Source organism: Choloepus didactylus, chromosome 2 (genome assembly GCF_015220235.1).
Source record: "Choloepus didactylus isolate mChoDid1 chromosome 2, mChoDid1.pri, whole genome shotgun sequence".
NCBI lineage: Eukaryota > Metazoa > Chordata > Mammalia > Pilosa > Megalonychidae > Choloepus > Choloepus didactylus.
Window position 1 is genome coordinate 180897147 of NC_051308.1, and position 13847 is coordinate 180910993.

The 13847-nt window shown below is 35.1% G+C and overlaps 1 protein-coding gene across 2 annotated transcripts in view; it reads right to left on the bottom strand.

Moving 5' to 3' along the window:
* The window catches only part of RAVER2 (ribonucleoprotein, PTB binding 2), a 117307-nt gene that overhangs the window by 90075 nt on the left and 13385 nt on the right, over window positions 1-13847 (bottom strand). For both annotated transcript variants that reach the window (XM_037827016.1, XM_037827015.1), the window contains exons 2-3: window positions 6080-6146; window positions 363-832 (exon numbers count right to left, since the gene is read on the bottom strand). In XM_037827016.1, the coding sequence (XP_037682944.1) occupies window positions 363-832; window positions 6080-6146 (537 nt within the window). The remainder of the gene's footprint in view (window positions 1-362; window positions 833-6079; window positions 6147-13847) is intronic.

Sequence of the window (13847 nt, forward strand, 5' to 3'; positions counted from 1 at the left end):
CCCTCCCACAAAATTGTGAGGTATTGAGTATCTTTCTAATCTCTACATTTCTGACACTTAGTGTAGTGTCTGGCACACAGAAGACAGTAAATGAATGGGATCAATGGATGAATGGGTAGACCAATGGACAGAATGAGAAGGCAGATGAATGAGTGATGGATTTGCTAAGGCATACTTAACTAAATAACAATACAGTTTGGCCCATCAACAGAAGATTTAAAATTTCCAAAAGATTGTCTTCATTACAAAGTAGAATTAGATTTCGCACTGCAATATTCATAGAGGTATGACAAATTTGCATGAGTACAGATGCATATGCACATGTTTGTAAATATTTCTAATAATATTTTTAAAATACATACCTGGCAAAACACAGGTTTATGGATACTGGAAAAAAATTGCAATAGCTCCTCTGAATTTCTATAGTCACTAGGGAGTTTATCTATACAAAGGCACTTAGAATGAATAAGCTCTGAGGCCAATAGATTAACATCCATCCATTGTGCAAAGAGAGCTGATGCTCCCAATTGTTTACCCAATAGCTCCAATCTAGCCTTTGCAGCAAAGTCCTTTTTCATGTATTCCACAAATCCATAGCCCTTGGAATGGCCGGTAACTTCACTATAAACCAGAAAACATCTCTCAATATTTCCATAAGCACGAACAAGTTCTTCAAATTCTTCTAACGTAAAAGAAATGGGCAGGTTGGTAATACACAGCAAAGCATCTGTAGGCTGGAGCTGGACTCTTAAATCTTTTCCTCGAAAAGAATACTGATGAAACATCTGAATGGCATTCTGGGCTTGTTCCCCATTCAGTAAAGTAACAAAAGCTGGAAGATAACAAAATGAATTAAAGAGTTCTCTAGGCCACTGTTTTCAGACTTTTTTGACTACAACCCACAGTAAGAAATACATTTTTTTCGTATAACTCAGTATACATACACATATTTCTGAAACAAAGTATCTTTTGCAAGATTCTCTGATATTTTCTATCTTATTTCACCATGGTTTTTAATGCTGACACCCAACTAAACTAATTTCCTGACCAGTGACTCAACAAGTATAGGGATTATCTGAAGAGTATCAATGTAAAATCCTAAAATATTCTTTTTCATTTTAGTAATTTTTTCTGACTTCATACAGATTTGTTTTTTTCCCCTACAGCCTATGATATAAGATTATGAAGCCTTTATAAAGACCCTCACTGAAATAAAAATGTGATTATGAAATCTTTCTTCTCAGGGAGTTCTAAAAGACCCTATCTGAAAGCAAGGAACTGAAACAAATGAAGTTATAGTAAACAGACACCAAAATGCCCAAAAGGAGGCTAGTTCCTTTTCCAATTCATTTACACGTTTCCTTCAAACCAGATTAATTAGATTGAAACAACACACATAATTGAACAAGTTGTTTAACTTTGAATCTTTGTAAAACAATTAAAAAAAATCTGTCCTATCTAATGAAATTGTATCAGCAAACAATTACTATACATATGACAATTTGTAAAATCTAAAACATGATGCAAATATAAGGTCCTAAGCCAATGAAATCTCATGCATAATAGTTATAATTCTAGTAAAATTAAAATTTAGCCATACCAATGTATCTGTTATGAAAATAAAAATAAAGAACATAAAGATTTCAAGCAATTTTATAAGAAAAGTTTAAAGCCCCCATTAAAAGAAAACACAGACATGCCACAAATCACAAATAAATAGCTCTCTAAAAGTTTCTCCCTACCCCCCTTCTGCCTTCCTTCTCTCTCCCTCTTTCCCTCTAAGTTCGGAACATGCAATGGAGTTTTTCCAGCTGAGCATTTAACTTACCCAGCTTCAATTATAACAGCATGGAAAATATATATAAAGAAGGGAGGAAGAAAGAATGTACACAGCATGGGTAATTCTGCCTGTCGGTTACTCAACCTGCTGTTCTGTCTTTGGTCTTAGTGCTCATACAGCTTTCAGAGTGTGAACATTTCACTGCACTGAGTGTGATGCTAACATTTAAGAAATGTATTTTTCAGTTAACATGGTCTACACATGCAAGGAAACAACGACCAAGGAAACAGATAACTCTTGTGATGCTAAAGGGAAAAAAAAGTGGCTATTGTCTTTGCTGCATTTATTGAGAGAATATCTGTTGGTTCCCAACATCCTTCTTAAAGGACTTGAGTTATTTTGATTGCATGCATTTTTCTCCTTACATTGACATAACATATCATTTAATTCTATTTTCCCCAAACAAGAAAATGACAAACCAACAACAATTTGTAAATACTGGTTATAATCCCATTATAGCCCATAAAATCATCAGTTCATGTTTGACTTGAATTCTCATGATATTTAACATGACTTCCTTGATATGCTCCTCATAGCTGAACAAGCACTTGTTCTTCCATTTCTTTTGATAGATCTTTCTCCTCTACTCATACTGTAAAGTCATACTCCTCAAGGTGCCTTCCTAGCACAGTCACAACTGGTAACTCCTGTGAGTCTGTACCTGGCAGCCCTGCACCACTGACTCTCTCCTCTCTCACTCTATGCCTTCTTCCCCTAGACAATCACGTCCAATCCCATTTATTCATTACAATGTGCCAGGTACTGTGTTAGGCCCTGGGAATGGATTGGCGAACAAAACAGGCAAGATCCCTTTCACCATGGAGCTCACAATCCAGTAGGGGATGCTAGACATTGAACAGAGTCACAAATGTGGTGTTACCAAAAGGGAGAAAAGGGGCTATGAATAAAGCAAACCAGCTTAGCAAACCAGGGACTCACAGAAGGCCTTCTATACACTGATAATTACCAAATCTATATTTCTAACCTTCATTTCCATTTATATCCACATGCCAATCCCTCTGACTGTCCAAACGTAACTCAGGATCCTCACTTATGTCTGCCAGAAAGATTCCAATACTGCTTGTCTGCCTTTATTCCCCATTCAGTTGGTAGCACCACACTCACACCTCAGAAATCTGGGAGTTACCAGAGATCCTATCTCCCTCATCTCCCACATGGAAAAAAAAAAAAAATCCTCAAATGCTACTCTGTAAACAGCTCCTGAACCTATCCTCTTTTCTTCACTCCTCTACCTTTTCCTCCTTTTAATCTTTTTTTTTCCCCATGAGAAAAGGAGTCTCTCAAAAACAAAAATTTACTTGTGTCTGTTGACTGCCTAAAATGCTATGGTTTGGTATTGTCAACAAAGCCAAGTCCCAGCTCAGTTCTCATACCCTCCAAAGCCCTTTGTGATCTGACTCCAGCCTCACTAACTGTCATCCTTCCTCCCCTCCTCACCAGTGTTCTTTATCCTCCAACAATATTGAACTGCTTGAGCTCCCTATAGATATCAAATTGTTTCAGGTATCTAGACATTACACTTGCATCTCCCCTGCCTGCAAGTTGCCTCCCATACTCCAGCCACCCCAAACCATGCAAGCTGCTTTCAAATCCAGAGCAGAGATTATTGCATTGAGACCTATGGCTAAGGCCTTCTCTGATCCCATCCCTTACCCTCTCACAGTTAGTTAATGGCCCCTGATTTATCACACCTCTGTTCCTTAAATGTGCTTGGTTCGACTGTTGCACATAACTCAGTGTTGTAAACTTTGTTTAGATGCCTGCTACCCTACTAAACTGTGAGCTCCCTGAACTAATAATGAAAGTATCACCATCATCTACCACAGTGTGTGGCACACAGTAGATTCTCTACAAATGTTACTGGAACAAATGAATAAAGGCGTCATGCAAAGATTAACTAATATATTTTTTACAATGACAAACTTTTATTTTCCCCCCTTAGGTATTTGCATTGTTCAACCCAAATAAGTTATTTTATAGTAGGGGTGAGATAACATAATGAGGTAAATTGTAAAGTTCAAACAAAAGACGAAAATGAGGTCATTGGTTCCCTTCCATTGCTTCTTCCATTTCTTTCCAAAACCACAAATTCTCTAAAAAATCTAATTTTTCTCACCCTGGCTCTCATGGAACTGGCAGATATCACTCCCAAGGAAGGCTGTCACAGAATTTGGGATTAATTCCATAACTATTTTCCTACTGAAATTTAAATACTCCACAAGTTCCAAGCTTTTCATAAGTCATCATTTTATTTCTTCTTTTCCTATTGCTTGGTCTACTAGATTATTATCAGAATAAATTTAATGCCAAGCACACCAAAACTTTTTTCTCCAATGTATCCTGTTTTCTTAGAAATATTTCCTGATAACTATTGCAACTATGGTTGCGAGACTATAGTTTTCAAATGTAACCAAATTTTATCAATCTATTTATTAATGATCTGTTTCTACAAACACCACCATAGCTACTGAAGTCCAAGACAATACCATTTAACAGAATTAATAAGATACTTTGTTATTTTGGTGGCTTTAGGACTTTCAGTATGCATCTTTAACTTATCACACTTTACTTTCAAGTGATGTTACACCTCTTCATGTATAGTATAAAAACTTTATAGAATACTTCCATTTCTTCCCTTCCAGCCTTTGTAATTGGTCTCATACATTTACATTACTATTTTTGCTTTAAACGGCCAATTTTTCCCAATATTTTCTTTATAGTTTTATGAATCCCAAATGCAACATTTCAAAAGATGAAGATATTGTTTCAAGAGAAGGAAATGGAGCTTACAGTATTATTATAAATGTATAGCTTTTCATTTTTAACCTTTCCTGACACCTTAGCATCTTTTTTTTTTAATTGAGGTGAAATTCATGTAACATAAAATTATTTATTTTAAAGTGAACAATTTAGTGACATTTACTACATTCACAGTGCTGTGCAACCACCTCCTTTATCTAGGTCCAAAACATTTTCATCACTCCAAAATAAAACCCTATGCCCATTGAGCCCCTGACAACCACCAATCTGCTTTTTATTTCTACGGATTCACCTATTCTGGATATTTCATATAAATGGAATCATATGATGAATGACTATTGTGTATGGCTTCTTTCACTTAGCATAATGTTATTGAGGTTCATCCATGTTGTAGCATGCATCATAACTTCATTCCTTTTGATGGCTGAATACTATCCCATTTTTGCATATACCACAATTTGCTTATCCATTCATTGGTGGATGGACACTGGATTGTTTCCACCTTTTAGCTATTGTGAATAGTACTGTTATCACCATTTGTGTATAAGAATTTGAGTACCTGTTTTCAATTCTTTGGATATATACAAGGAGTAGAAATGTCAGGCTATATGGTAATTCTATATTTAACTTTTTGAGGAACCTGCAAAGTTGTTTTCTGCAGTGACTAAACCATTCTATATTCCCAACAACAGTGCACAAGGGTTCCAATTTCTCCATATGCTTGCTAACCCTTATTTTCCATTTTTGTGATTACTGCCACCCTCAGGTGTATGAAATGGTATATCACTGTGTTTTTTATTTACATTTCCAGAATGATTAATGGTTTAAGCATCTTTTTACTTGTTGGTCATTCAATTATCTTTTAAAATGATTTAAATATTAAGAAAAAAGGTTTTACCCATGTAATTACCATATGCGGTATTCTTTATTTTTTGGTCTAGATCCAGATTTCAATCTAGTATAATTTTCTTCCTGTTTCATTAAATATTTCTCGCAGTGATGGTCTGCTGGTAATGAATTTTTAACTTTTGTATGTATGAAAAATATCTATTTCACCCTCACTTTTGAAAGATATTTTCGCTTGGTAAAAATTTCTATGTTGACATTTTTTTTTTCTTGCAGTAAATAAAGAAAAGATGTTGTTCCATGGTCATCTCCCTCACATTATTTCCAGGAAATCTGTGATTATCCTTCTCTTTGTTCCTCTAAACATGTCCTTTTTTTTTTTTTTTTTTTTTGCTTTTAAGATTTTCTGTTTATCACTAGTTGTAAGCAACATATGATGTGCCTTGCAATTTTCTTCACGCTTCTTATGCTTGGGGTTGTTTGTGCATTGTGGATGACTGAATGCTTAATAATTTCAAAGACTAGCTTAAGAAACAAAAGACACTAATCCTTTTTGGTCTATAATGACTACAGAATCAAAATGAAATTAGACGCTTACAACTGAAATCTTACCTGTTTGTTTATTTCGGTCCACATAACAATACTTTAACTCATAGTCTTGTAACAAATCATGAACTTCCTAAAAGAGACAAAACCATGAATTCATAAAACTCATAAATGCAGTTAGTAGATAGCCCAGCTGTATCAATCTACCGCCATCGCCACCCCACTCCCACCCCATGTAAAAAATCTTCCATGGATCCTCAGTACCTATTAAATGAAAGGCATTCAAGGCCCACCAGATATGGTGCCAAACTTTCTCTCCAAATACATCTCCCAATACAACCTCTACACATATCCCATATTCCTGCTCAAATGGAATACTCACTGTCTCATAAGTATACCATGTACAATCCTCACTCTACTTTTTTGCTCATGTTGATACACTGACCTAGCATTGGGCATCCATACCACTAAAGCTCCAAACTTCACCTGAAATCACATGCATCCTTTGAAAGCCCGGCTCTAAGGCTCTTCCATGATTCTTTCCCATTGAAAGGGACATCTCCCTCCTTTGGGCCAACCATGGTCATACCTCTTGTTTATACCTGTCTTATGGAAATAAGTATTACACTCATTTTTTGCACTTGCTATACAGTGAGTTTTTAATAAGACACCTGGAGATGCCAGTGAGCACAAGCATGTAGAAGAAATAAATGTAGATTGTAAACCTAATTTAGAGATCGTTGGGTATGAAAATATCTAATAAACATCAAGTTACAATGCATAGTCCAATTTATTTCTACTTGGCATCTCAAGATTTTTAAACTGGCTTTCTGGTTCACTCTGCTTCTATTACCAATCCAGCCTGAACATATTTCTTCTGATATCCTGCCTTTCAGCCTCCTGGCTAAAATGGTGGATTTCCTTTCTGTTTCCCTAATCCTTCCTGTTATATCGATGGTACTTGGGAATATGAACTGTGTTTTATATATTTATTACCTATATTGCTTTTATATGGTAAGTATTCAGATACTTGTTAAAGTGAATTTAATTTACTTGCTTTGTTATTGAGTTGATATTTAGTCCTGAAATTTTTACTCATCATACAGAAAAGATACAGTTATTATTTCTTCAAGGAATTAGACTACCACAGAGGTGGACGTTTTGACTCCAGATTGGAGAGTTACAGGCAACACAGTCTACATTGCAAATGAATAAACAAAACATACCCAAGTGCTAGCATTTACAAGTTAAAATATGCTAGCATTTACAAGCTAAAAGTTTACAAGCTAAAATGCTTAATTCAATTAATAATGATAATTATTACTATTATTACAGTTAACATTTATTTAGCTTTTACTAGGACCAGGCACTGAATTTACCTCTTTTATTGCAAGTATGAGACTCAGAGCAGAGAGAAATTAAGTAATTTGCCAAGATCACATAGCTAGTGACTTGCTAGGTGGGGCTTCACCCAATCAGTCTGGCTCCAGGGCCACATTCTTAACCTCTATGCCATGCTGCCTTATTGCTTCCAGTATTGACTTTAAAGACAGTAGACTATTACCATAGTTACAAAAACAATAGCACTACTTATCTAATAAGACACCATAAGAGAAATATGGAAAGGGAACATAAATAAGTGAACAGTTACAAGCATAATAAAATATTCCCCTATTTATCCAATGCAAGGGGAAAAAAGAGAAACATAATAGGCAAAGTATAGAAACATACTGCTGGATGAAAAAAAGATAACCTATCATAAACAAAAGAAAGGTAAAATTGATTATTTAGTATTCTCTATTAGTGAGTCAATATTACATAATTAGAAATGTTCTAAAATATACACACCAATTTTGTGAAATATTATTTGATAAATTATATGGTACTTAATATATAGATTAGTTTATATATTCGTACGGTAATTTTTATCTTGTAAGCTTCCACATTTTCTTGGATTTACAATACCATAAACTGTATTCCTCATTATGAAAACATAACTCTCTCAAAAGCATAACAGACATCTTGCCAATCAGCTAATATAATACTTTATATAGAAGGTAACATGGTTTTGTTGACAGGATCCGGTATATGCTTTCAGTCGCATAGACTCTAATCTCTCATTTCACTGGGTAACAGCTGTCTAATGACAGATAAAGAAAACACGATCCTACTCTTCACATTGTCAAGTATCCGTAAACAAATGACATGTTATATGACTCATTCAGCTAAGAAAATTACCTAACAGTATTCAAAGTATTCAACATTATTCAAAGATGCATTTTGCAACTTAGAAATTATATTTTGAAAATACCCACATTTCTAATAATAGCTTTGCTATGTATCAGAAGTGGATACACAGTCTGCCAACCGGGAAAACAAGTTCCCTACAAAGAAAAAAAAAGAATTATTTTTTCTATGCCCTGGTTGTTTTGACCCAGGCAAAAGTGGGTCACCCCTCAATTTGAGCTTTGGTAAGCTGGCCAAATTAAAAACTTAAAACCTGAAAGAGAGTCATGACAACCTTTTGCCAAAATTCTGCCATGCTCTGCCACACATAACAAAAAGGACTAATCCAACTTTATAACATTTATAACAACATACAAGTTAATTTTAAGGAAAGAAGTAGCACCCTTGATGAAAACACTTTGTGTGCTGTCCAAAATATTAGTTACAAATTTCTTTTCTAATAAAAGTTAATCAAAATTGATAATGTTAGATAGCTTTAGTAACCTATTTTCAGATCGGATTCACCATCACTCCTGGAATTAAACGAAAGGTTTTGCACATACAAAACGTTTTCTGGGGGGAGGATCAAAAATTTTCAATGCAAAGCAGTCAGTCAATGACCTACCCTCCCACAAAAGTTAAATAACCATGGTTTCAGCTGTTCTGGACTTCTTCCTACATGGAATCTCCGTCACATCCTCTTCTAGGCTCTTCAAGACTGCCTTTTTTTTTTTTTTTTTTAAGAAAGGCTTACATAAGATTAAAGCATACTACTTTTTAATGCAATTTTTTATTGTGATCTTTAACATATATACATAACAGTGATAGCTTTCAAAGTTCGATTTAACAAGTAGTTAGATAACAAATTTCAAAGGATGTCATGGGTCAGAGTTCCACCTATTTCCATTATTGTAAAATACAACATATATATAGAAAGGTGCTAACTTTCACTGTGATGTACAGCTGAACAAGCAGTTATATAAGTAATTTAAAAAATTGTTATGGGTTACAGTTCCACATTTTCAATTCTTTCCTTATTATGAAATATAGGGTATATACAGAAAAATGAACACTTTCAAAGCACAATTCAACAAGGAGCTTTAGAGCAAATTTCAAAGAATCTGACAGGTTACAGTTCCACAATGTCATTTATCTCCCTCCAGCTATTCCAACACCCCAGAATCTAAAAATATATATATATTTATAGAAAGTTTCAGTATTCATAGACCTTTGTTAAATCTTATCTTGTTTGTTGCTACTCCTTCCTCACACTTAATCTCTTTCTCCATCTTCAGGGGTGTCTAGGCAGTGACTACCCCAACTTGTTCATACTGAAACGGGGTGTTGACAGTATGGGGAAGGAGGGTGCAGCTGATTGTTGTTATTAAAGAGGCTGTTGCCTCTGGGTTTTAGGACTTGTCTGGCATAGAAACACTCATGTGGATTTAAGTTTCTGAGAGATAAAACTTAGTGAATGAATCTTTTATAGAATCTCAGGTAGGGACCTCAGTATTTAGGGACAACTTTTGGTAAGGGCATGGCGTACCGTGGCCATTTGGGATGTCTAGCTGGAGCCTGCATAAGACAAACCTCCAGGATAGCCTCTCAACTCTATTTGGGATCTCTCAGTCACTGTAACCTTGGCTTGTTACCTTTCTTTTTCCCACTTTTGGTCAAGGAGGCATTTTCAATCCTTTGATGATTCCATTTGATCCACTTGATTCTGCTGATCAATATATCTGTCTTTGTGCCAACACCATGCTGTTTTGACTACTGTGGCTTTATAGTAGGCTTCAAAGTCAGGAAGTGTAAATCCTCCCACTTTGTTTTTCTTTTTTAGAATGTTTTTAGCAATTCAAGGCCCCTTTCCCTTCCAAATAAATTTAATAACAAGCTTTTCCAAGTCTGCAGAGTAGGTTGTTGGAATTTTGATTGGAATTGCATTGAATCTGTAGATCAGTGTGGGTAGAATTGACATCTTAATGACATTTAGCCTCCCTACCCATGAACATGGAATATCTTTCCATCTCTTTATTTCTTTTAGAAATGTTATGTAATTTTCTGTGTAGAGTTCTTTTACATCCTTGGTTAAGCTTATTCCTAGGTACTTGATTTTTTTAGTTGCTATTGTAAATGGAATCTTTTTCTTGAGTGTTTCTTCAGTTAGGTCATTTCTAGTATACAGGAACATTACTGACTTTTATGTGCATTAATCTTGTATCCTGTCATTTTGTTGAATTTGTTTATTAGCTCAAGTAGCTGTGTTGTCGATTTCTCAGGATTTTCCAATATAAGATCATATCATTCGCAAATAACGACAGTTTTACTTCTTCCTTTCCAATGTGGATGCCTTCTATTTGTCTTGCTGGATTGCTCTGGCTAGAACTTCTAGCACAATGTTGAATAATAGTGGTGACAGTGGGCATCCTTTTCTCATTCCTGATCTTAGAGGGAAGGCTTTCAGTCTCTCATCATTGAGTACTATGCTGGCTGTGGGTTTTTCATATATGCTCTTTATCATATTGAGGAAGTTTCCTTCATTTTCTACCTTTTGAAGTGTTTTTATCAAAGAAGGATGCTGGATTTTGTCAAATGCTTTTTCAGCATCTATTGAGAAGATCATTTGATTTTTTTCCCTTTTGATTTGTTAGTGTGTTGTATTACATTGATTGATTTTCTTATGTTGAACCACCCTTGCATGCCTGGGATGAACCCCACGTGGTCATGGTGTATGATTTTTTTTAATGTGTCTTTGGATTCAATTTGCAGGTATTTTGTTGAGAATTTCATTAGGGAGATTGGCCTGTAGTTTTCATTTCTTGTAGTATCTTTATCTGATTTTGGTATTAGAGTGATGTTGGCTTCATAAAATGAGGAATGTAGTGTTCCATTTTCTTCAGTTTTTAAAAAGAGTTTGAGTAGGAATGGGGTCAGTTCTTTCTGGGAAGTTTGGTAAGATTCCCTTGTGAAGCCACCTGGCCCTGGGCATTTATTTATAGGAAGCTTTTTGATGACTGATTGGATCTCTTTGCCTGTGATTGGTTTGTTGAGATCTTCTATTTCTACTCTGGTCAATCTAGGTTGTTCATGTGGAAATTATCCATTTCCTCTAAATTGTCTAGTTTGTTGGCGTACAGTTGTTCATAGTATCCTCTTAAGATTTTTTAATTTCTTCGGGATCCACAGTAATGTCCCTCCTCTCATTTATTATTTAGTATACTACTTTTAAAAACCAAGTTGGGGGATAAAAAAGGGAATAAATATTTGTGTTTATTTTCTTTTATAATTTTAAGGACTTTCATAATACAAAAATGAGTTCTGGAACATATTATTATGATGCATACACTAATAAAATAAACATGCAGGATCTCACCACCTAACCTAAGGAATAGAACATTATCAATACTGCTTCCACCTGTGGGTTCCTTCTCCAGCCCATCCCGCCACTTTCTCCCTACCTTGAGTTCCTCACATAGTTATGCACCCGCAACAATGTTGTTTGGTATTACTTATTTCTGAACTTTATTTCAAAAAATGGTATTTTGCTACTTTTAATCTTCTATTTCTTGCTTTTTATACTCAATATTATGTTTCTAAAATTTACTCATGTTCATTTATTCACTAATGCTTGATATTCCATTTTGTGACTATAGGCTATATTTGGTTTGTTTCCAGTGGTAGTGGTGGTTGTTTTCTAATTTTTTTTTTTTTTTAAGCTACTATCACATTCTTGTAAATTTTACATAACCTCCCGGTGTTTGTGTGCAAAAGTTTCTCAAGGAGCGAAATTCCTAGGCGGTACACATGCAAAACATACCATTCACAGTCCTTTATTTAAAAATGACCACTTGTTCGCTACAGTGGCTGTACCAGTTTACATTCTCTTCAACAGTATATGAATTCCACTGCTCCACATCTTTCCAAGGCCTGGTGTTATCAAATACTTATGTTTTGTCAATCTGATGGATATAAAATTGTATCTTGTGGTATTAGTTTGCTTTTGTTGGTTAATACGACAGGGTATCTTTTCATATTTATTTGCCATTCATATTTCTTCTTCTGAAAAACATCAACTCATCTCTTTTGCCTGTTTTTCTATTGTTTGTCTTCTTCTTACTGATCTGTAGGAGTTGGGTTTTTTTTAGTTTTAACATATTCTGGATACTGATCCTTTGATGGTTACTGTATTTTAAATGTATTCGCCCAGTAAATGGTCTGTCATTTTGTCTATTTAAGGATTAATTTGGTGAAGAGAAGTTCTTCATTTTAATGAAGTCAAATTTGTCAAAAGTTGTGCTTTTTTTGTACCTGAAGAAATCCTTCCCTACCCAAGGTCATAAAAATATTTTCTTTTCTAACAGTTTTAACATATTTCCTTTCACATTTCAGTTTTGTAGTGTAAGAAAGGGATTTCTTCTTTTTGTCCAATATGGGTAACCAATTTCAGTTTTTCCATATGGATAACCAACTGTCATGGCACCATCTATTGTACAGTCCATGTTTTCCTCAACAATCTGAAAAGCCATCTCTCTCTTGCAAGTTCCCAGATATGTGTGAATCTATTTCTGGTCTCTTGCTTCTGTCCTATTGGACATTTTGTCTACTCTATGCTAATAATGACACCAACTTAAATTATATAGCTTTATAATCCTTGATATCTAGTGAGACAAATCCCCTCATGTATTTATTGTCCTGGGATAGCTGTGTTCCATATGTAAAGATTTTTTTAAAACCAAGGGATAACATTCATATAATAAAGTATAAGAATTTTTAGTGTATAGCTCAATTAATTTTTACATATGTGCATACCAGTGTAGCCACCACTCAAAACTAAGATACAGAACATTGCCATCACCAGATTTTACCAATAGACTGGTATCCCTTTGCAGACAGTTCACTCTCTCTCATAGTCCCCCTTCCCCTGCCTAGATAACCACTGTTCTGAGTGTTCATAAACTTTCATATAAATGAAATCATCAAGTATGTATTTTGTGCCTGGCCTCCTCGCCAACAAAATGTCTATGAGACTCATCCATGTTGTTCATGTACTAGTGATTTGTTCTTTTTTATTGCTGCATAATATTCCTTTGTGGGAATATACCATAATTTGTTTAGCCAATCTCCTGCTGATGGGTATTTGGATTGTTTCCAGTTTGGGGCTATAAAGAACAAAGCTGTGAGTAGAACTGCTGAATTATAAAGTAGGTACATGTTTAGCTTTAATAGAAACTGACAAGCAGTCTTCCAAAATGGCTGAGCAAACTTAAAGATCCACCAGCAGATTGTGAGTTCTAATTGCATCACAGCCCAGCCAACACCTGGTATGGCCAACACCTGATACAGCCTGGCTTTTTTAATTTTAGCCAGCCTGGTGGAAGTACAGGTGTATCCAACTATGGTCTCACTTTGTACCACTGAATACGACTGCTTTCAGTTTTTCTAGATAAACTTCATGTTTGAGGAAGTCCTCTTCTATTCCCATTTGCTCTCAGTTTTTATTAGAAATGGGTGTTAAGCTTTGTCAAGTGCTTTTTCTGCATGTACTGTGATGACACAAGTCCTATCTTGATGTCGGTAATCTCTAAATTCTTATTTGCACTTCAAACTT